Source organism: Barbus barbus (assembly GCF_936440315.1).
Source record: "Barbus barbus genome assembly, chromosome: 22".
NCBI classification, from domain to species: Eukaryota; Metazoa; Chordata; class Actinopteri; order Cypriniformes; family Cyprinidae; genus Barbus; species Barbus barbus.
Window position 1 is genome coordinate 24411710 of NC_136750.1, and position 24665 is coordinate 24436374.

General features: G+C 37.0%; 1 protein-coding gene across 2 annotated transcripts; it reads left to right on the plus strand.

Annotated features, from left to right (window-relative positions):
• Positions 1-3393: 3393 nt before the first annotated feature.
• Positions 3394-23832, plus strand: LOC306888113 (EF-hand calcium-binding domain-containing protein 4B-like). Of its 2 annotated transcripts, none has more exons than XM_079446260.1 (18): positions 3394-3639; positions 8621-8866; positions 10858-10969; positions 11138-11327; positions 12739-12885; positions 14056-14146; positions 14862-14957; positions 16708-16895; positions 18179-18250; positions 18330-18375; positions 18453-18544; positions 18815-19166; positions 19430-19562; positions 19929-20010; positions 20186-20300; positions 21642-21743; positions 22039-22115; positions 22634-23832. In XM_079446260.1, the coding sequence occupies exons 2-18, from the start codon at positions 8687-8689 to the stop codon at positions 22713-22715; spliced, it is 2157 nt and encodes a 718-aa protein (XP_079302386.1). In that variant the 5' UTR covers positions 3394-3639; positions 8621-8686; the 3' UTR covers positions 22716-23832. The 2 variants fall into 2 exon arrangements, with proteins under 2 accessions (XP_079302386.1, XP_079302387.1); XM_079446261.1 differs by having other exon boundaries at positions 3400-3639; positions 20186-20288; positions 22634-23831.
• The last annotated feature ends 833 nt before the right edge of the window (positions 23833-24665 follow it).

A 24665-nucleotide genomic window follows, 5' to 3' on the forward strand; every position in this document is an offset into this window, starting at 1 on the left:
AAACCTCAGGAACTTCCTGTGAGTGGGAAGGACGGAGACATGGAAGTATGCGTCTTTTAGATCTACGTGTCAAACCAGTCCTCGGACTTGATCTGAGATACTTACCTGCTATCAGACCAGTCCTCGGACTTGATCTGAGTACTTACCTGAGCATCTTGAACTTCAGTCTTGCAGACTGAGCGGTTCAATTGATGCAGATCTAAAAAAGGGACGCAAACCTCCATCCTCCTTGGAACTATGAAGTACCGGCTGTAGTACCCGGACTCTCTTCGGAAGGAAGACCCACCTCGATGGTATCTTTCCTTAAGAGAGTATCTACCTCTTGTTCCATTACCAGAGCCTGCTCGGGGCCCACAACGTGGAATTCACCCCATTGAATTGAGGCGGACGAGAATCAAACTGGATTCTGTAGCCTCTCTCTACAGTGCGCAGGACCCATCGAGACACATTTGGCAGTAGTATCCACGCTGCAAAATAGTCTACTAAGGGAACCAGTCTCTCGAGACTGGCCTCTGGTGTAACCCGGAGCGGCTAGTTCGGTGCCCTGAAGCGGAACCCCGGCAGGGAACGGCCGAACTAGCTGCTCCAGAGACCCCCGAAGGGGTGGCGAGCATCTCAGCTCCGCTACGATACCGGGCGGAAGAGACTGAGATATGCGCTCGCTGGAGACCGCTGCGCCCTGAAGCACCATAGGTGGCAGGGTTGGCAGAACGATCTCCTGAGGGCGCTGGGGGGAGTGACGATCGCCGTGCGATCGTCGCTCTACCGCAGCGGGGGCTACCCTCATAAGCCCTGATCCCACTCACATCAGGGCTTCTTGGCCGAAGACGTCTTCGCCTGCTTGGCTGGGAGGTCTTTGACCGCGCACCCTTCTTACCGCCCCAATCCGCTCCTGCGGGGGCACGCTTGCCTATACGAGGAGCCAGCACGCGGCAGGGGCTGCTCTCGCCCAGCAGCCCCATGAGCTAGAGAGCGGCGAGGGAGAAACCGCTGGAACTCCGCCACCTGCCTCCTGAACCAAAAAAGGCCAGGCGGCAAAGTGGGGCGTCCAGAAGGAAGGCCCTGTCACGATTGCTTACCATAAATCCGACAGGGTCCACCAAAGATGCCTCTCCGCCGCCACCAGGGCTGCCATAGATCGCCTTGACGGTCTCCCTGGCGGCGCGGAGAGACAAATCAACGGTTTTGCGGAGCACACAGATGTGCTCCGCATTAATCCCCCGCCCTCATCCAACTCCTTGAGCAGGTCAGCCTGGCATGCCACCTGCAAACATAAGCCAGACCGACCTGCTGACGCGTACCCTTTGCCTTCAGAGACGACGCAGCGTCAGGGGACAGATAGCTCGCAAGCGTCTGTTCCACCCGCGGCATCGCTCTGTAACCGCGCTCACTCGTCCCCATGACACTACCGAAATAACAGAATGAGGGGACGAAGAGGCGGGCCGAAATATTTTCCCTACAACCTCGACACCTCAGTGTGGAGGTCGGGGAAAAAAAGGGCAGGCTCAGATGTGGAGGTGAGTCTGAAACCGCAGAGAACGCAGTATAACCCTCTCTGCGGTTCGACAAAACACTCCACAGGCTCCTCATATGGGACGACAGAGTGGGTGCAACATGCTCGACGCCTCCCATGTCAACCTCCTCGGAGGAAGACGCGAGAAGCGCCGATGCTGCTGCCCGAGGGGAAGAAACCGCCACGCGTGCTTCCGGACTCGGGGAGCGGTCGCGGGATCCGGCAGGTGCGGATGGAGAAAGAGCTCGCTCGTCTCCGATCCCTCTGCCAGATCCCGTTGCGAACCCCACGAACGCCGTCTCCGCTCCGCCTTAGCGGAAGCGGGTCAGTGCCGCGGGGAACGCTAGTGAAAGAGCCCTCTCCGGAGAAAAGAGCCTTTCGGGAGCGAAGCACACGCAGAGGAAAACCCTCGCAGTGCGGACAATCAGCCCCCTCGAGGGCTGCCTCCGCATGCCTCGCTCCCAAGCAAAGCACACACAGACTGTGTGTATCCTCCGTACACAAACAGCGTTTTGCACGGAGGAACACACCGCCCGTATTGCGCCTCACTCCTCTCCCCACTTCGCTTTGACATGTTTTACAAACAGACAGACAACGGTAAATAGGACTCACCAGTCACAGAGCGCTTCGCTGAATGACAAAAAGCTGATGCCGGTTTCACCGCACGTGCTTTTGTACCAGCTGGTCATTACGTCACCTCGCCCGTGACATCCCTTCCCATTTCTGGACAGATTTGATTGGTATTCAGAGCCGGTTACGCTATTGGCGTCCCCCAAAGCGTCGTTGACGCAGCTCGAGTTCCTGAAGAGGAACCTAACAAATACACTAGGGTTTCAGCACTGCGTGCTTGAACCCCTAAAAACATTACCTCAGCACAAAATATTTGTATTTGACGTTTCCTTATAAGTGTAACCTTTTTGACATTACCTTATAAGGCCGATTGCTTTGAGAATCAGATTTTAAAAAACACTAGGTGGCACTGTATATTACGTATGTCCTTCAAATTTGAATTTATATATATACCAATATATATGTATATATATATATATATGTATGTATATATGTATATATATATATGTATATATATATATATATATATATATATATATATGTATATGTATATATATATATATATATATGTATATATATATATATATATATATATTCCGTTTAAAAGTTTGGGATCAGTAATGTTTTTTTTGTTTTTAAAGAAGATTCTTATGCTCATCACGGCTTTATCTATGTAATCGAAAATACAGAATAAAAGTTAATTTTGTGAAATATTGTTGCAATGTAAAATAACAGTTTTCTATTTTAATACACTATAAAATGTAATTTATTCCTGTGAAGCACAGCTGGATTTTCAACATCATTACGCCAGTCAGTGTCACGTGATCCTTCAGAAATCATTATAATATGCTGATTTATAATCAATGTTGGAAACAGTTGTGCTGCTTACTTTTGGGGGACCTGCAGTGATACTTTTTTTCAGGATTCGTTGATAAATAAAAAGTTAAAAAGAACAGTGTTTATTCAAAATGTAAATTTTGTGTTACAATATACCCTACACACTTCTATTCAAGAGTTTGGGGTCAGATTTTTTTATATTTTATTATTATTTTTTTTTTACGAAATTACTTTTACTCAAAAAGGATGTTAAATTAATAAAACGTGATAGTAAAGACATATTGTTAGAAAATATTTCTAATTTGAATAAATGCTGTATTTTTTTTTATTCATCAAAGAATCAAAGAAAAATGTATCACAGGTTCCAAAAAATATTAAGCAGCGCAACAGTTTCTGATAACTTCCGCGTGCGTTCTACTGTTGCTATAGAAACAGACTGATGGAGGTCCACGTGGACGCGAGTCCCTCCCTGTGAGCGCGCAGAAGTGAGTGTTTGCTCAAAGTTGTCGGTAGCTTTCTGTAGTCATGTATTCATAACGCATCCAGTTTCACAATCTTCTGGATGGTCAGTTAAACTTCAGTCTCAGTTATTATTTGCTGAAATTGTCTGCACTCCGTCAAATTGTGGAAAGTTTCGCTCTTAACAGTACTTTTCAACAAGAGACTGGCGCTTCATGGATGGACTTTATGAAGTAACTTCAGCGGCTGCCAGTTTAAAGGTACAGGAAGGTTTTTTTTTTTTTTTTTTTTTTTTTACCTTGATCTGTCTGTTTAACTTGACCATTTCTGTTTCGTACTTTGGCAACTCAGAACAGGAAGTGTGAAAGAAAGTGTGAGAAGGAATCTCCTACTGAGAGGAGGAAACAAGTGTTCCTGTTTTCACCAGCTGCTTGTAGAGTTGCATATTGTTTTCATGTCGTACATGACTTTTCTTTGAAAGTGCATTACCTTGTCTTTGTCCCTGACATGACATCTCATTTTAAGTGAACAGTATATTTAGTAACACGACAATTGTTTTGTTCGCTTTTAAATGAAGAAACTATTCAAGAGTTGAGCAAAGCAGCATTGTCTTCAGCTATTGTAGGTGTAGTCTAACTGGACTGACAAGAAATGCTTTCCATTTGAGTTTTGATACAACAAAATGTTTGCATAGTGTAAGAACTTTGCTGAATCTACATTGACACACAAACTACTGTATGTTTGTGCTAAACTTCAGAATGACAGGTGTGCTGGTAAAGTCATTCAATAATTCTCCAAACTACTTACCCGCTGTAGGGTCCCAGGGATCGTGGAGCCTTTACTGTTGAATGCATACCTCAAATGTACTGTATGTTGCATTGCATAAAAACATCCACCAAATGCATGCATTAAAAACTAAAACTAAAAGACTCCTTGTCAGTCAAAAAGAAACTTTGTCAGATCAAATACACTGTGAATTAGTAGAAAATGTTAGGCTAAAAGTGCAAATGGCATCATTTGGTAAAATTTTCTTGAACATATTTCCAGTCCAGTTTTTAATCGTGATATTTAAGTGAAGCTAATAAGTCTGTCCATGCACTGAAACATTTTGAACCTCATGGTACGCTACGTTGTTCTCTTTATTGACATGACAGCATAGATAAAATTTTCATGCAAAGCAGTAGTGATATTCCATCTGAAGGAAGTTCACAAGAGGGAGGCTTTTATTTACTAATAATTCAAAACAAAGACTTTTTTCAGGGTTTTATTTATTTATTTATTTTTGAAATAATTATATTCAGCAAAGATGAATCAGTGGAGATATTTATAATGTTACAAAAACATCTACTTTCTATTCATGTGATCATGTGACACTGAGGACTGCTGAAAATTCAGTTTTGCCATCACAGGAATAAATTATATTTTAAAATGTATTAGTTATTTTAAGTTATAATAATATTTCACAATATTGCTGTCTGTATGTTTGATCAAATATGTTTTGATCCTAATGAGCATAAGAGACGTTTTTCAAAAAGAAAAAAAAAACTTCCCCATCCCCAGACTTTTGAATTGTAGTGTCTACTGTATAGAGACTGTACATTACATTTGTAACATGAATTTATAAAGTGGGAGAGACAATGAAACATTTATCTAAGCGTTGCTTCTTAGCAACTTGGTTGTGCTTTTGTTTTACCTTTTTATTTTTTTATTAGATGAAGTAGCAAAGACCCCTGCTGTAGACAGACATCTGTGACATGATCTTGGTCTCTCTTTAGTGGGCTAGTATGGAGTTTGGGATTGATGGTTGGGTTTATTTAGGCCGCGGAAAGCGTCATTCTATGCCACTGCACTCAGAAGTTTGAAACGGCAAACTTGTGGCTTTCCAAGTCAATACTCAGAGGAAATGCGCATCACCACACTCGTATCTGTGGCATGGCTTGTCGGCTCCCATCAATCCCATCAACTTTTAACTTGTGGTCACTGCACAAATAACGTCTGTATTCCGCTAAATAAGAGAGACGTGTGTTTCAGTGTTCCAGTCCACCAGTTTCTGCTATTCTCGGCAGCCGAGGACTTATTTCTTTTTTGCCTGTCCAGATGTTTTTTTTCCCCCCAACAAGACCCTGATGAAATTCAGATGTATGTAAGTGCCACAGCTAGTTTGTAGGGTTTGATTTAGCCATAAAATCCCTATTGGAAATTTTGGGAGAGGCCTGACATCAGATTTTACCCATCATGAAGTCTATTTTACTCAATATATATAGTACTAAAGAATTAAATTACAATTACAGAAATACACTGTACAGGAACAGAAATATGATGTAATATATCTTTAGTGCTTTAAATGATTCAGTTCATAGTATTAATGGACTAAAATTAAACAATAGACAATTACTTCTAATATTTGTAAGTTTAAAATATTAGCTTGACTTAGATCGAATAAACTTTTTAATTCACATTCACACAAAACCGCTGCTTGCAATAAAGATTTAAATTCAAAAGGAAAGGCAGTAGAGCTGACTGTTTCTGTCAATGGTAAGTTTGTGATGACGTAAGAAAAGTAGTTTAAGGCCCGGTTTCACGGACAGGGCTTAGACTAAGCCAGGATTAGGCCATAGTTCAATTTGGACATTTAAGTCATTTTTATAAACTTGCTTAGAAAAAAACTAATATTTATTGTGTTTAAACACGTCTTTGAAAGATTGTATTACTGTACTGTGTAAAAAAATAATCATAATGCTGAAAAAGCATTTCAGTGACGATGTTTGGATTTGAAATCAAAATAATGGATAAATGTTGTGTTTGTGGTAAACGGACACAGATCAGTTGCAGACTCCTGTCTGAAAGCACAGTCAGTTCTGCTTCTGCACCGCTTACGGTACCGCACATGGACTGCATACACACAGCAAATGGAGTAGGCCTATGTGTGAACCTGGCATAAAAGGCCACCTCATATACAGCTCACAAAATCAGGCTTGTGCTGTGTGTAAGCTATTGCACGATTGTAAAGAGAAAAATGCACTGCATGATAAAACATTTAGATGAGATAAATATATATTTCTGAAAAATGTCTTAAAAATGCCCCCTCCACCCCTCAAATTAAAAAAATCCCCTCTCACAAGAGTCACATAAGGGTGGAATTCATTCTCAAAAATGAAATTCAGGCCCTGAATAAATGTCTAAAAATCCTGATTGGAGTATCACTCTAAATAATTCTACATAATAAAAAGAAGGCTTCAAAAAGATCGGTATCGGTGATCGGATCGGCAGATACTGCTTTCTGTGATCGGCCTTAGAAATCCTGATCGGAGCACCCCTAGACAGTTTATTGGAAAAACAAATATGCAGTCAATATGAAAACTAGATAACTTATCATGAGTCTTTGACCACCTTAAAAATGTGATAAGCCTAAAAACATTTTTGCTTGCTAAGCACATTTTTACACACAAACATAATTGTAGGATATGCCTGACTGCCCTCCAAAACCTTACCTGCAATATTATAGCCAACTAACTCGATTTGTAGGCAATCAAGAAGCTGTCACAGAAAAGTTGTCAGTGAGATGTGATGCTTTGCTTGCGGGCTAATGGGCTTTGCAAACTTTGAAATTACTTTTGTGCAGCAGAAATGCAAAGTAAGTTTGATTTTTCTTGTTAGATAAAGGAAATCAATAATGCACACATTCAGGCTGTTATGACAGGCAAACAAAAGTTTTCATCAATACGTCTACCAAGAAACGCAGAGGTGCAATCATTATCATACATTTATTTATTTTTTATCTGCTTTATCTGCTTTCTTAATTTTGCCTCAAAACACCAATCTTCTTAGACTAAGAACCCACTAGAGTTGCTAAGATTTAGAGATGCAAGGAAGCATCTCTAAACAAATTAGCTTCTGTGACACAATAAAGTCACTCCCCCAGTTAAAGGGCACTACTTCAGCTATTACACTCTTAACCCATTGCACAAGCCATTTAAGTAAGTTTGAATAATTATTATAAAACTTTTATTAAGTTAATGTAAATATATATAGATAATATGAAATATAAATAAGCTTGATCATGGTACCAACAAAGGTGGATTGGATTGGTTTGATTGTGTCAACTCGAAACTAATCCTGTAACCCTGAGTTTGTTGAGCCACCATCACGGTACAAGGTGGAATTATTTGACTTGGCCCAGTAAACAACAGCATGGCAACATAGACACCTTAGAAACTACATAGAAACACCCAAAACACCCCATTTTTTGTTTTTGAAAGAAGTTTTCTATGTTCACAAGTTCTTATACTACATTGATTCAAAATATGTAAATAATAATAATAATGTTTAAAAAATAAAATATAAAATTAATAAAAATAAAAACATCAATGCTGTGAAATATTGTTGTTATTATTATTATTAATTATATTATTATTATTAAAACGACTGTTTTCTATTTTAATATATATTAAAGTGTAATTTATTCCTGTGATGCCAAATAGAAATTTTAGCAGCCTTTACTCCTTTCTTCACTGTCACATGATCCTCCAAAATCGTATAATATTTCTTATCATCAATATTGAAAACATTTGTACTTCTTAATATCTTTGTGGCAAGAATTAAACTTTTTTTTTTCCAGGATTTGTTTTGAATAGACAGCTCAAAAGAACAGCATTTATTAGAATTTTTTATTTTTTTGTAAAATTCTTTATTGCCACTTTTGATCAATTGAATGCATTTTTGCTGAATAAAAGTATTGACTTCATGAAAAGAAATAAAAACAAATACTGACCCCAAACTTTTGAACAGAAGTATATATCCTGTATATTTAAATAGTATTTTTTTTTTTACATTATAATAAACAAATCCTATAACTTCAGGGTCTCATTTGTCAAAGCTCTCTGGCAATTGAAAGCAGATCCCTCTGTTGTTTCCCCTTTTTAATATCTATAATTGTCAATGAAGCAATTAATGGCAATTCAGCTGTTACACATAATGAGCTGTATTTGCTATGATGTTTTCTCTGAATTCAGAAAATGGACAGTTTATACCATCTGTACTCAAATAACCTTTCTGAATATTCACCTTGACGCTTACTGTATCTTCCTCCCTTTTTTTACGCTATTTCTTTTCTTGCACCATTTTCAGTGCTTTCGTTGTCTAATTAAAGAGGCGGTTGCTAAGAGATGCGCTCGTCGGCACTCTAAGAGGATGTGATGTGGTGTAACTCAAAAGCTTTGTTCTCTCTTCTCTTCTGTCAAGAGCTGACCCACGTGAGGAGAGTGGAGTTGGCACACACAAACACACACACACACACACACGGACGGCATGGCATCTTTCTCCAGCACCTGTGGCTCCAAGGTGGACGGGGCATCCCATCGTAGAGGAGAAGTCAGACAGGGGACGCCCACTGACAGCGACTGCAGTGCTGTGCATGAGAAGACCAGAGAGTTCTTCCAGATTTGTGACATAGAGGGCAAAGGCTTCATTACACAACGGGACATGCAGGTAAGGATGTTGGGAAGGGCATCCATGTGATTAGTCATTAAGCCTGGAGTTTTATTAGTAAAGAAGAATGGAAACCCCACAAAATGCCTTGAGTCATCTGGTTTCCATGGCATTGTTACAGCTGCGAACTATGAGCTAATTGAGCTAATTTGTGTTTGCTCACCCTTATAAATTGCTTATTTACAACAGAAGACAAGCAGCAATCTGAATAAAGTAATTAACTTACAAAGAAACCCATTTTAAAGGCATAGTTTGTTAAATATCTTATTGGCAATTTGCTGGAAAAGGAATGTTAGTACAACATGCTTCTTTACTCAAACTTTTCTTAATACAAATGAATAAAATAATTTGTTATGGAAATTATTACAGTGAATAAAGCTCTAAAATATTTGATCATCTACCACCACCACCAATTTTTATTATTATTTTCTATATTTTCTGTTCCACCAATTGGTCATAGTGTGTGAGATATATTTATCTCCCATCAGTGTGGATGATTTATATGAAATATGAAGTTTCAGTACAGCTTTTTGCAGCTTGTCACAATCGTTGGAGCTTGGGAGACCATCCTAAAATTGTGGTGGGCATTTTGAAACCACCCCTTCAGTTGTATTATTGTGCAGATTCGATCACCTCTTAGATTTTCCATTCATTGCTTATGTTTCCTTTGAAGTCTGGCTCTCAGGCCTTGCTCTGAAGAGCCTTTTTCAAAAGCATCACACCTTTGATCCAGTTTCTATGGAAAAAGCATTAATAAACATTGGTTCCTCATCTTTATTTAAATGATGCCTTTTGTTATTTCAACCTATTTGGATTAAATAGATCCCACAAATCCATACGTATTTAAATCTTTCTGTTAAATTATTGTGTAAATGCTATTGTGAAGACTGGGACAAAACTTTTACGTGCTTGGCAAAGTAACTTGTATCATGGGTCCACCACATGTTGGTCTTGCAGAAAACGCTGACAACACTATTAGGGTTTCAAAGAGCAGCATTTTCTAAACCTTAAGGCCGTCAAAAAAGTCACTTTGGTTTACCGGAGGAACTGGGTGATGGCTCGCAGTTTGTGCTCATTTTTACGCATCAGCATTTACAACTGACTTTTACAACTACAGACAAAGCCAAAAGTCCACGCTAAAGTCACACAGAGAATTATATGTAGTGTTTTATGGGATATCTGATCCCAGAGCATTTCTGAGCAAACATGTGTCAGGTTCCCACAAAGGGTGTGTTATTTGCTCTCTAAGAATAGTAGCGTTCTTACTGTGTGTTAACTGGGTTGATCACTGAAATCGACTGCCTGACAGATTTTTAAAGGTGTCAAATGGCAACAAGAGTCCTGACTCATGACATACAAATAACCTGTTAAAAAAATTGGAGAATATGTGGTCGAGTTTGGTTTTGTAGTGACATTTAGTTGCCTCATAATAATGTTTTGTGACCTTCGATTTACTTTGGAAGACCAATTAAATATATTTGTTTTATTTACATACAGCTTTTATGACTTATAAGCTATCTGTAAAGTTCATATATATATATATATATATAGAGAGAGAGAGAGAGAGTACATATTTTTTTTTTTTTTTTTTTTTACAGTATATGCTTAATTAGCTTATTTTCAGGTGATTAAAAATGCATTATGCTTTTCATAACATGTCTGTATTAGTGCTGTCAAATGATTAATCGCATCCAAAATAAAAGTATTTGTTTATATAATATATGTGTGTGTGCTGTGTATATTTATTGCGTATATATAAATAGACACACATGCATGTATATATTTAAGAAAATGTGTATGTTTATATATTTAATATATTTATATATGAATATAAATATATACATGTAAATATTTTCTAAATGTATATTGTATGTGTGTGTATTTATATATACATAATAAATATACACAGTACACACACACATTATGTAAACAAAATCTTTTATATTGGATGCGTTTAATAACTAGTTTGTATAATTTTTCATGTGTTGTAGAGATTAAATGGAGAGCTTCCTCTGAGTGCGGAAGAATTTGAGAACGTCTTTGACACTCTGGACGCAGATGGCAATGGATATCTGACCCTTGAGGAGTTCTCCTCCGGCTTTAGTGCGTTTGCATTTGAAACTATACAGCATTCAGTTATATATAATTATATATATATATATATATATATAAGTGTGTGTGTGTGTTTTCGATTATTGAAACATCTGATTTATATGTTGTATTTAGGGTATCCTTTAAAAGTTTGCTAATGTATTTATGTCTCCCATTCAGGTGAATTTATGTTTGGTCCTGGTGAGGTGTCAGCAGATCCACATGCAGGCAAGGAGCCAGTCTCAGCAAAGACTCCAGAAGTGCTCTACGAGAGCCAATGGGAAGAGAAACTCAGCAGGGGAGACGATGACGAGGAGCAACACTTCTGCATGCTAATGGAGAACCTGGGGGCAAGCAACATCTTTGAAGAGTAATTTCAGTCAACCACCCTATTTGAAATGGATCCTAGAATTAATATTCATGGTTGCATGGAAGTGTACTAGGAACTACACTACAAGAATATTTCCACTAATGTATAAATTCTGAAATAACTGAAATGGATAACAACCTAAAATGAGTTATATATTTCAGTTATAGCATTTATGCATTCTTAGAAGTATTCTTGCATGGAACTACACTAGCTAAGATGCTACTTTCATGCTATAAAACACATTAGTTATGTATTTTTATCTATAACTATAGTTACTGTATTTCTAACTATCATAAAAATAAGATTTAATTTAAAAAGCAACTTTACACCTAAATTAAAAAAGGATAGGAATTTAATCAGCTATATACAACACAAATGTCTCCAAAACCAATTAATAGTAAGAGACCGCAAACTTTTTTCTTCTTCTCCAGAGAAAAATGTAGATTTTCTATCAAATATCAAACTGTACAAGCTTATATATTTGCTATTTTTTATATTGTGAAATATATATTTTTATATATAAACTTTAATAAATAGAATTATATATAATAACTTTAATATATATATATATATTAAAGTTATTATATATAATTATATTTATTTATTAAAGTTTTATTGTTATTATGATTATTTTAAGATCTACTTTATGTTTGCCATGAAAATGGCATTTTTTACTGCTGATATGGCATTAAATAAATAAAGAGACAGCACATTCCCAAAGGAAGACACGACACCTTTGATAAGATCAAGGGATGTTAATAAAGGTCGATTCTTGTCTTCTTATTGACCATATGGTGCATTGAGCCCATTTTTGTAACACATGACCGGATGCACTTTCAGTAAACTATCGCCACTCCTAAAAGGCAAACGGTGATGGCGGAAGACATCAATTATAAAAGTTAATCCTTCTGACTGACTGTAATCCTTGTGTACGGTTATTGCTTTTTCAAGGGGGAGCTGAGAGTTTGGATTAGATTCTGGTTGCATCTCGTATACAGTCATCTTCATTTTGCTGTTTGATAAAAGGAGCAATTTTTTTTTTTTACTGTAGTTCCACAAAATCGTGATGTAGTTTTGATATCCCCTGCTAGAATGATCTTTTTTCTGCAACAGAAAAGACTGTGAATGTCTTTACTGAGAGTCTTGCATTTCCAAGACCAATGTTACTGAAACATTTTTGTAAAAATTAAGAGTTTAGAATTAGAATCTCACTGTGGCCTTTGTACATTTATAATTATTTTTAAAAGTGCAGCACATTTTTTTGTGGAGTGCGATATAAGATACTATAATAGATAAAACTTGGTCATATAAAGGCAAAATATGCCGTAAATTCTAAGCATCACTGAGTTTTGTAATTTTTTTATGAATTTGGTGAGATAAATGATGCAGTAAGCGTGTTGTGATGTCTCAGGCCAGGAGAGGTGCGGAGTCTTTGGGTGCAGGTCAGAAGAGACGAACCTCACCTTCTGTCCAATTTTGAGGAGTTCCTTGCCAGGGTCACTTATCAGATCAAAGAGGCCAACCAGGAGAAGAAAGAAATGGAGACGGCCCTCAAAAGGTCAGATGTCAATTAAGCACCTTTATTTCTTTCAGAATTTGAACAATCATGCATTTTACAAGGAAGTTTATTTTGTAGAAAGTTGTAATGGAAAAAAAAAAAATGTTTAGTACAGTATTTAGACACTAAGACTACCGTTTAAAAGTCTAAGGTCAGTAAAATTTAATTTATTTATTTGTTTATTTTCATTTCGCCAGGATACATTAAAAATGACCAGAAGTTATGGTTGAAAAATGTGTTTGTGCTACCTTTAAAATAAATGGGACTTGGTTTTGATATTTTGTTATTGTTATCTACTCCGTGACATTCATACATTTTGAGTGTCAGCCCACTATATGAATCGTATGTTGGATGACATGACAGTCACATAGTATTGTATCGTGACTAATAAGACTCATGGGACAGATGTGATGCAAGGACAAGGAAAGTTGGCTTTTGGATGAGATTTTCACAGTTGAGCCTGACTGTAGAACTGCTAACAGAGTTGGCTTTTATTATGCTCCAAAAGTTGATTTTCTGAGCATTAGTAAAGGTAAGATGTTGGTGTTGAGAGGTGAGTTTGCAGTATTCTGTTAACCATTAAAGTATATATTACAAGCAAACAAATATATATATATATATATATATATATATATATATATATATATATATATATATATATATATATATATATATATATATATTTAAACATGCTAATGAAAAAGTAAATAATGTGTAATGCATGCTCATATTATTATGAGCATCACTCGGTTTTCAAATATATTGATCCCTTTAATTTATACCCCATTTATTCTCTTATTAACAATGGAGAGCCTGTACTGAGGCTTGATAGTCATGTCTGTTGTGGCTTTTAAATCTATATCTTTGAAATATCTCAGTCTGACCTGCCAGTGATCACATAATTGTGGCATGAAAGGTAAAATCACTCCTCTGCTTTTCCTCCCAGAAGATTTTGTTGGCTGCCTTTGTTACCTGATTTGTATCGAACTTTAATATTGTCTCCTAGAAAACCAAAAAAAGCCATGGAAATGAGTTGACAATAGATAAATCGCTTCTGAATTAAATGGAAGAGAATAAATACCTTTTGAATGACGTCAATGAATAGTGTTTATTCTTTCATATGACTAAGTGACTTAAAAGCTTTTTGAGTGATCCTAATGTCTTTCATAGGAAAGCGGCGACACATGATGATGAAATCCAGAGGCTGTATGAAGAAATGGAGCAACAGATCAAGAATGAAAAGGACAAGATACTCTTAGAGGTGAAATAATTATTACTTATATATTACTCAAATTGGTCATTTGAGAAAAAAAAAAAAAAAAAAAACCTTAAGTGTTAAATGTGTTGCTAAGGACCTCAAGGAAACGTAATGATGGACTATAAAAAAGGGAGGGGTGAATCTCATAGACTTTCATTAAAAGTCATGCAGTATGTAGAGACCAGAAAATCATCAAGATTTAGAAAAGGGATCTTTTTACTTGGGCCAAGAAAGAACCACCCAGAACACCCACTGCCAAAACTGCCAAAAAAAATATTCTGAAAGGTTGTTAGACTCTCAAATTAAGTTATGATTTCAGTAGAAACACTAACTGTTAAGGCCCATTCACACCAAGGATGATATCTATAAAGAACGATAGATATAGTTCTAAAAATCATTCTCAATATTAAAGAATAGCAAAATCCACACCACAGCTATAACAAAGGCACAGAGAAATTATATCGTTGGAATCAGTTTCAGAAATTTTTTTTCCAGCTCATGATTGATATAAACATTGACACCCAATCAGAATCCATCCTGCTATAACAAGCTTGAGTATTTAAAGCAGCAGATGAGCGTGTGCTTAGAATAAACAGACGATATTGTCCGCTGGTGTGGACGCTAATATTATCTTTATAGTTATCGTTCTTGGTGTGAACAGGGCTTTACTATGTACCATGGTAAATTTTATGGGTCATGTGATCTGTATGTTCTCCAGGATTCTGAGCGGTTCTTGTCTCGCAGTCAGGACATGGAGCATCAGCTTTCCACTAAAGAGAAAGAGCTGGAAATCCTTTCTAACAAACAGAAACGGGTGGGTCACAAACAAATTCCTTTTCTTGTCACTAAACCAGTTTAACTAGTAATATTTATGAAGACATTGCACATCTATTCCCTATTTGAATAATTAATTTTATATAGAATAATACATCTAAGGAAATGACAGACTCAAGCTGCATCGAAACGCTAGGGCAGGGGTCGGCAAGTAAGTTTGGCATCGGGCCAAGAAAAAATTTCACCACTAGATGGCGGGCCAGAACATAGTCAAAGCGGAATCTTAATTGTATTTAATTGCGAGCACTGGGCGCATACGTCCACAGAGCTGCCCTGTGGAGAAGGGCGGCCAACTGCTGGTATGCTTCGGTCCTCCTAAGAGGAGTCTCCCTGCCTCTAAACAGACCCTTAGTCGGTGGATTGTGGATGCTATTACAATCGCTTACGAGTCCTCGCCTCTGGGGGTCAAGGCTCACTCCACCCGAAGTATGGCGGCCTCCAAGGCCTTTCTGGCTGGTGTTCCTATGCAGGACATCTGCAACGCTGGGGGTTGGTCCACGCCCCTGACCTTCGTCAGGTTTTATGGCCTCGAAATACGGGCCACTCCAGGCTCTTCCTTTCTCTCGCCCTCGTCGTGCTCCTGAGGGATACACACAGGGCAGGGACTTGGAAGTCTGGCATTGTGGGCATCTTGTTCCCCTAGCATTTTGACGCAGCTCGAGTTCCTGGAAGGGAACATCTCAGGTTACCAATGTAACCATGGTTCCCTGAAGGGAATGAGACGCTGCGTCTCGGGGCCATACTTCCGGCATCCCTACGAGCGGTTGCTTCACTCCTAGAAGCTGACGCCGGTTCCACCGCACGTGCTTTTATGCTTCCTGGTCGGTGACGTCACCCGCTTATGTCGTCTTGCCCATCCATTGGACAGATTACACACGTGATTCAGAGTGCGGTCACCCATAGCGTTTCGATGCAGTGTTTCGTTCCCTTCAGGGAACCATGGTTACATGCATAACCTGAGACGGTTTTTAATTATTTTTTAATTTTTTTATATTTAAAGATGTGTGAATAAGAATTTTACAAGTAGTGAAATAATTTCCTGTAAGGGTTTTAATCCTAATGAAATGTCAAGTAAAGGCTGTAACTTGAACTCAAGAACAAACTAACATCTATATTTTAAGGACTTACTGCTCTGAAGTATTACTCTCAGATTATTTAACACAATCACCAGGTGTTTTTGATCATATGCTGTAAATTTGTGTTCAACTTTCAGAAAACCACATCTGACGTACACAAAAATAGACGCTGATTTATACACACAATAGACAAAACCCAGAAAAAACTTTCAGTGCTAATGAATGAACAAAGTCTTGATGCTTCCTTTGTCATTACAAGCTTAATTTTCTTCTCTTCGCATTTACGAACAGTTAAAGCAAATTAGTTCCTTTATTGTGCTCTTTGCCGCAATGCTTTTCTGCTGTGAGGAGCTGAAGTGTGGTACTGTATGTTTGGTTATAGACGTGGTATTGTGTCCTATTTTGTGTCTATATTTAGCAGCATAGCTTTCTTATCATTCCATTCCTCCCACTATGTCCAATCCAAACATTGACATTAACACTTCCAAGGTTATCCTTCCAAGTTCTTGATAGTGGTGTAAATATACATGGCTGGCATGTCTTGTTATCCAGCACAATTAGTTTCAAAGAGCTTCTTGTTCTTCAGTTATGTTTATGATAGCTTATGTGTTGATTGTTTCATTTGTACATGTGTGTTTGTTTGATGTCCATTAGCTGGAGAGTCAGTGTCGAGAGCTTCACAGCGAGCAGCGGGAGACGGCCGTGGAGAACATCAAACTGAAGCAGTATAATGAGGACTTGAGCCGTGAGCTGGAGCACACCACCCAGGAGCTGAGTCTGGCCCAGGAGCAACTCCTGCTGCTGCAGGAACAGTCCTCACGCCTGCACGAGGAGAGAGAGATGTGAGGATGATATGCTAATATGTACTATATATACAATATAGTAAAAGTATTCATTTCAAAAGAAAAAATTTTATTAAAAGAAATTAAAAAAATAATAATTTTGAATAATATAATTATTCTAGATCCGATATGCACTATATGCATGTGTGTGTGTGTGTATATGTGTATATATATATATATATATAAATATTAGTTATATATAAATATTAGTTGAAGTCAAAACTTTACATACACCTTTCAGAATCTGCAAAATGTTAATTATTTTACCAAAATAAGAGGGATCATACAAAATGCATGCTATTGTTTATTTACTACTGACCTGAATAAGATATTTCACATAAAATATGTTTATAAAGTCCACAAGAGAAAATAATAGTTGAATTTATAAAAATGACCCCGTTCAAAAGTTTACATACACTTGATTCTTAATACTGTGTTGTTACCTGAACGATCCAAAGCTGTGTTATTTTTGGTTAGTGATAGTTGTTCACGAGTCCCTTGTTTGTCCTGAACAGTTAAACTGCCTGCTGTTCTTCAGAAAAATCCTTCAGGTCACACAAATTCTTTGGTTTTCCAGCATTTTTGTGTGTTTGAACCCTTTCCAACAATGACTGTATGATTTTGAGATTCATCTTTCCACACTGAGGACAACTGAGGGACTCATATGCAACTATTACAGAAGGTTCAAACACTCACTGATGCGCCAGAAGGAAAAACCATGCATTAAGAGCCAGGACATGAAAACTTTTTGAATATAAAGATCAAGGTAAATTGAACTTAATTTGTCTTCTGGAAAACATGTAAGTATCTTCTGTAGCTTCTGAAGGGCAGTACTAAATGAAGTACTCTTGTTGTCCTCTGTGTGAAAAGATGGATCTCAAAATCATACAGTCACCTTTTTCACCCATGATGTGTTTGCATCCCTGAAAATAATTTGTTTTTCAAATTGTCATTCCCTACAATTATTTCAATTCTATTTTTTGTAATTGTGATTATTGTCCTATTTATTTTTCATTATTTTTGTAATTGTCATTATTTTCTCCCTGATTCTCATTACTGTTTTTAATACAATGATATATTTATTGAAATCACCAGAAGCTACAAAATATATCACAGTATAATTTACATTACTTTTAAAACTCATAACATTTAAAAAATATTTTTTTCATGTATTAGTTTATTTAATTTTGGCAAAGCTTGTATCTTATAATGTCCCTTGTTTGATTTGTTAACAGTCCTGCTGTCAAAAATATTATCATTAAAAGAGTTTGTATTTTTTTCAGGGAGATTTATAGGGTTACAGAAAGCTTACAAAGAGAGAGGGCAAGTCTTCTCAAGCAGCTTGATTTGCTAAGGTAAGAAACCACTATCAATGAAAAGGGGCAGGTCTTTAAATTAGTCCAAATTTCATGTGTTCTGTTTCATTCCTCCTAGGGAAATGAACAAACACTTACGAGATGAAAGAGACATGTGCTATCAAGTAGGTTCTTATAGATGTTATATAAGACATTGTACTGATCCTGCATTTTGATAATTTCATTGTTTGCTGTCTTTCAGAAACCAAATACTTCTGCTGCAAAACTCTCATGGAAACAGAGGCCTGGGTCAATTACCATGAAGCACTCTGAGCAGAAGCAGTCATTTAAGAGGTATGGCTGTGTGACAATGCCATCTGTACACTCAGTGGTACTCAAGATGAAAAGATACCATAGATCTGCAAAATCAAAAAGGATCTGACTCTCCTAAGATCAAAGAGCTATTCATTTTAGGCTCGAGTTTAATCAAAGCTTATTGTGAAGACATCAATAAGATGTTTTCTTGATATTTCTAGTTTGAGTAATCAAAAAAGGTAGCACTCCATATTGCTGATGTCATTTCGGTGAATAAATAAACATACATGTGGATGTTGTCTTCTCCAGTGATGAGGATGAAGAGGTTCTGCCGCAATCTAAGCAGAAGAACGTGATTGGCGTAAATGGGCACAGTATGGACCTGGAGGACATGGTAGATGGACGACCTCCTTCAAAACACCAGCTCCAGAGGATCATCTCCATCGAGGAGGACCACCTTCCTCAGCTCCTTCAGCAGGGTTACCAAGCCCAGCTTAGAGAATGGAGTGAAGATGAGGAGTCGGAAGAGGGCATGGACCTCCAGATGAGCAATATTTACCCCACAACCAGCACTCCAACCTCTGTTTCACCCCCTCCAGGAGTCGCACCCACACCTTCCTCACCCAGAGGACAGCCTGTGGGCAAAGAGACAGTCCAGTCGGTGAGAAAACAGCTAGATTTGGTCTGAACCTCAGACATTCGTTGAGGTTTGAAATGAGTATACTCTTTTAAAATAAAGGTTCTTTATTTGGCATCTAATTAACATCCATGCAACCTTTCCATTGCACAAAAGGTTCTTTATAGTGGAATAAAGTTCTTTACAATATTTACATGTTCTTTACACTAACAAAAAAAATGTTCCCTTTTTGGGTCACATAGACCAGGTTTTCTTCCCCTTTTCATTAATTGTGGTGTTTTTTCCAGGAGGAAGGGGCCAGTTCAGGTCCAGATCGTCTCTTTAAGATTGTTCTGGTGGGGAATTCTAGTGTGGGAAAGACATCTCTTCTACGTCGCTTCTGTGACAACTGTTTCCACTCTGGTACATGTGCTACTGTAGGTAAGTGGCCTTTTTTCATATATTTATTAGTGTCTAGGGGTATTTTTATTTATTTAACCTAAATAGCCTACCGTACCACCATACTTTTTTGGCCCATTTCTTTAGCAAAGTATCTGTGCATACAATTGAACAGGTAAAAATAAAGTGACATAATGTGTGTCCATTTGCATGCTTACTATTTAACTGATTGTTTATCAGTAACTTGGTATTGACTAAAACCACAAATCAATTCCGTCTGGCCTTTAGTCAGGGCTTGTGTGTGTGTGGAGCTTCTTCTAGGATGGAAACAAAAGCATGAAAACATTAAATGGCATGACTCTTTCCTTCTTCTTCAGACTGACTTCTTTCATTTTGTGATGTGTGCAGGTATTGACTACAGTGTGAAGACTCTGACGGTGGACAACAGCCAGGTAGCCTTGCAAATGTGGGACACAGCAGGACAGGAGAGGCAAGTGATGTTTTATTGATTTTTCAAATTTATGTTTCTGTTAACAATCTCAATTAATTATAATCAGTATGTAAGACCAGTATGTAAGACCTGTTCATTGATCACTCCATTGCATCATTTAACTGCAAAAATAAGTGAATTCTAAAGATGTTTTATTGTGGGGATCCGCCAACAGGTATCGCAGCATCACCAAGCAGTTTTTTCGCAAGGCCGATGGTGTTGTAGTGGTGTATGATATCACTAATGAGCAGACTTTCACAGCAGTGAAGCATTGGCTGGTCAGTGTGCAGGTGACTTTCATTTCCACTTTCTTTATGAGTAAAAGATAATATTATTTATACTTGTATACACATACACCACAATTGAAATATTAATGAAATATGGTGTAAAGAAATATTTTGTCCAATAAAATGCGCTTTAGATTTAAACGCTAATAAATTATAAATACTACCTGCTTCCAACTTGTAATAACAAGTAGCAATTGGCTAACACACACTTTTTTTCCTTCTCTATTTATTTTTATTAGAGGTAGAAGTGTAATTTTCAACAGGCTTTTATGTAAATTTGCTGTTGACCTACTGGCCTAAAAAAAGGAATTTGTTCCACTTAACTTTTTGTTTTAATAGATAATGAAAGTCCTAGGTTCAAAAGTTTGGGGTCAGTAAGTTGTTTTTGTTTTTTTTATATATATATATATACTTTCATTAATTGTCACTTTTGATCAGTTTAAGATATCCTTTCTGAATAAAAGTATGACATTTTTGATACCTTTATTCAGCAAAGGTGTTTTAAAGGGAGACTCCACCCCAAAATGAAAATTTTGTCATTACAGTAATCACTTACCCCCATGTCTTTCCAAACCTGTAAAAGCTTCGTTCGTCTTCGGAACACAATTTAAGATATTTTGGATGAAAACCGGGAGGCTTCTGACTGTCCCATTGACTGCATAGTAAATTGCAATGTAAAGGTCCATAAAAGTATGAAAGACATCGTCAAAACAGCCATCAGACGTGCAATCTGAATTTTGGGCATATGTGAACACGGCAATCGTGATCGGATCCACGCCAAAACAATTGGTCCGAGATCGCCTGAATGAGGTGGTCTCGGCTCGATTGAAAACAAACTCTGGAGCGGTTCGGTTGTAGTGAGAAAGCAATCCAATCCAACGGACCAACAAACCAGGCTATATCACAATGGGATGCGTAATTTCGTAAGTTCCGTGAAAAACATTCACTTTGTTGTTTTGTTAATACCTCAAAATGAACCTGTGAATGTCTGTGGGTGAGCATGTCTTTGCCATCAAAATCAAAGTGCACTTTTTCATTTTATATTGCCGTCTTATTGCTCTTCTTCGTAGTAGATGCATTTTAAAAAAGTTTTTCCGATGAATCCTTTACCCTGCTCAATTTTTACTATGACAGCTTACAAAAAAACTTTTTCTCAAAAAACATTTTTTCAAAAGATCATATCAACCCCAACCTTTTTTACGGTAGTGTGTATAATGGAATCAATACATAGACAACAAAAGAGCAATGAAATGCTTATTTCAAGCAAGTCAACTGTATCATCAATACAGAAAGGCAGTTTTAATTCGTTTTAATGGGAAGTGTTTGTTTTTCTCTGTCTTATAGGAGGGAGCAGGTGAGGACATTCCCATCATGCTCCTGGGGAACAAGACCGATCTAGATGGCCAGAGAGAGGTTCCACTGAGAGTGGCTGAGAAATTAGCCAAGGTGAGTGAATCTGAGCCCTGGAGTGGCACTAATGGATCACCTTTAAACATTTTAAGCATGGCAGTCTTGAAGCAAACAAGTTAAAGAACTGAGTCAGAGCTGAATGAGTATTCGGCCGTGAGGTGCATGTGAGGAAGTTCTTTCTCCTGTCTCAATGAAGATGCATAAAGTAGCTTCCTGTCAGTTACTGTTGCATGAACTCAGCATATAAAGAACCACACTGAATGGCATACAGTAAGAATTTCCCATTATTCTAAAAATATCTTATTTTGCCTTTTCCTTTTCAATCTTTCAGGACTTTCAGTTGATTTTCTATGAGTGCAGTGCTTTTTCAAGCCACAATGTGACAGAGTCCATGATTCACATGGCAAGGTAAGAGGTCATTAACCAATATATTTTCTATATAATTTTTATTTAATTTTTTTTATTTTTTATGGGTACACAGAAGAGTGCTTTTCACACCAGATTTTTGACTACAAGAATATAAGTATATATGTTGGTCATGATGCATATATTTTATTTATTTTAAATATTTTTTTAAATAATCATAAAATATTACTAAAACTTAAAAACAAAATCATAAAATGTAAACAAAATAAACACATTACTGTATATAAATAAATGTATAGGAAGTATATAAATAAATCAGAAGCTAATATTGGAAATTACAAGACAAAAGAGTGATTGCAATACAGTGGTGTGGTATAATTGTAAATTAGTTTTTCTAGTAACTTCATGGGACTACAATATTTTTCAGTATGTGAACAGACTTTTGGCATAATAATTCTTAATATCTGTTTATTGCATATGCAGCCAGATTATTCCCAGATAGTTTTATTTTTCTTGTACTGCACCTTATAAGATAATGCTATTTATTTTCTCTCCGTCAGAGTTCTGAAAGACCAAGAGGACAGAGAAAAAGAGAAAACTGTTTCACTAGTAGACAGCCACGCTAAGAAGTCCTGCTGCTAGTAGAACACTCACAGAAACCTGCAGAGCTTTCAAACCTTTTTGCTTTGCATTTTAATATGGTTTGGTGTTAATGCTGATCTGTTTTTCTTCCTCTTATGTTCCTGTTTTGTATGACCGCTGTGGAATATTTGGTCTTTTTATATACCAGTACCTCTTTACAATGTGAAACGGATTAGTTTTATGATAACAGTTAGCTGTAGGGCTTGAAGTAGAGCACTATAGTTTTGTACATTACACAGTTGTAAAGTGCGTCTCTATTAAGGTCATTTAAATCTCTCGTCACACTATTGAAGTAAACAAAACTGTATTTTTGTATTGACAGTTGTAATTTATCTTTTTAATATGAAGGTCTTGGAAAGTATATTTAAATGAGCAAAATAAGCTCCTACACACTAGTTTGCACAGTCGTTTGCACAAATGTATTATTTATTACGTCTGATGAATTGAAGATCTTGCGTTATTCCTTTATTATTCTTAGCAAGCAGACATATTCTGAAAAATGGCTCTATTTGCTGTCATCAGCATGAATAATTTTAATACACTGCCATCAAGCGAACATAAGGATTCGGTTTTAACAGGGTTCGGTGTTGTTCGCTTTACAGTACTGAATAAACCATTCATTTAATGAAATGGATTTAGTCTAATATTGATTTCAGATCACGTTTTCATTTGTATTTTATGCATTGTGCCAACAGTACTGTGTGTGTACAATGCAGTCAGTGTTAAATCAGTAAAAATGTCTCACAGCAGTCGTTGATGTTCACATTTACCATAAATAGAGATGCATTAATTGTCCAGCAGACAGTGGATTTATGCACATTTGAGATAAGGCCTATGCTGTGTTTTCTCAAGTTTTTCAGTAATCACAATATGATTCTTGATCTGTATTTCTTTCATATTGATTCACACATAATGCATGGCAAGTTTCTCTAGCACAGCTACTGTATGACCAGTGGGCAGAATGACACTAGATTTGAGCACAATGTGGATGTTTTAAATCATTTCTCACTTATTTAGTCTTGTTCCTGCTTTATTATGTACATGTGTAATGTGTAAATACTAAATATAAATGTATTTTGAGTGAAATGTTAAAATAAATAATACTTTGTTTTCATTAATTCCAGTTTGTGCTTTCTGGGACACTGCTTTCAACAATGAACTCTAGAAAACAAGAACAACGACTTTAGATATTTAAAGCTTGTTCTGTAAGCTCAGACTGATGTTCAACAGGTTTTACCAGTTTAAATGTTTCAAATTTAGCGCTGCATATTTCATGTTTCCCTTACTAATATATTTACAACAAGCATACTATGAAAAAAATATATAGGAACAAATATACTAGTATTCCATTTCAAACAAAGTCAGGGTGACAATACGTCCTTTTTGTTTAGGCCAGAATTTCAAATTTGCCTAAAATGTCCGGTTTTGACTTTGTTTTCATGGTTTAACAATTCAAATACACACATACAGTTGAAGTCAAAACTTTACATGCACCTTTCAGAATCTGCAAAATGTTAATTATTTTACCAAAATAAGAGGGATCATACAAAATGCATGCTATTGTTTATTCACTACTGACCGGAATAAGATATTTCACATAAAAGATGTTTATAAAGTCCACAAGAGAAAAAAAGTTGAATTTATAAAAATGATCCCTCTTATTTTGGTAAAATAATTAACATTTTGCAGATTCTTAAAGGTGCATGTAAAGTTTTGACTTCAACTGTATATTGTACGAGGACTTTAGAGAAGTAAATATAAGTAACGAAGCCAAAACCCGGACATTTTAGGCAATTTAGAAATCCCAGCCAGCATAAAAAGGACGTATGGTCACTGGAAGTTCTTCAGATAGACTTGTCATTTGTTTTATATTTATAATCCTTTTAAGCCCCCTTGTGGACTACAACTGGTGCTACATTTAGACTAGAGCAAAATCAAGCATTACACCTC

Bases quoted from the DNA above. Each gene is read 5' to 3' on its own strand.
- LOC306888113 (XM_079446260.1), top strand. From the start codon at position 8,687: ATGGCATCTTTCTCCAGCACCTGTGGCTCCAAGGTGGACGGGGCATCC. The intron at 14,147-14,861 runs GTGAAATAATTA...TATGTTCTCCAG, and splicing joins AGGACAAGATACTCTTAGAG to GATTCTGAGCGGTTCTTGTC. The intron at 14,958-16,707 runs GTGGGTCACAAA...GATGTCCATTAG, and splicing joins TTTCTAACAAACAGAAACGG to CTGGAGAGTCAGTGTCGAGA.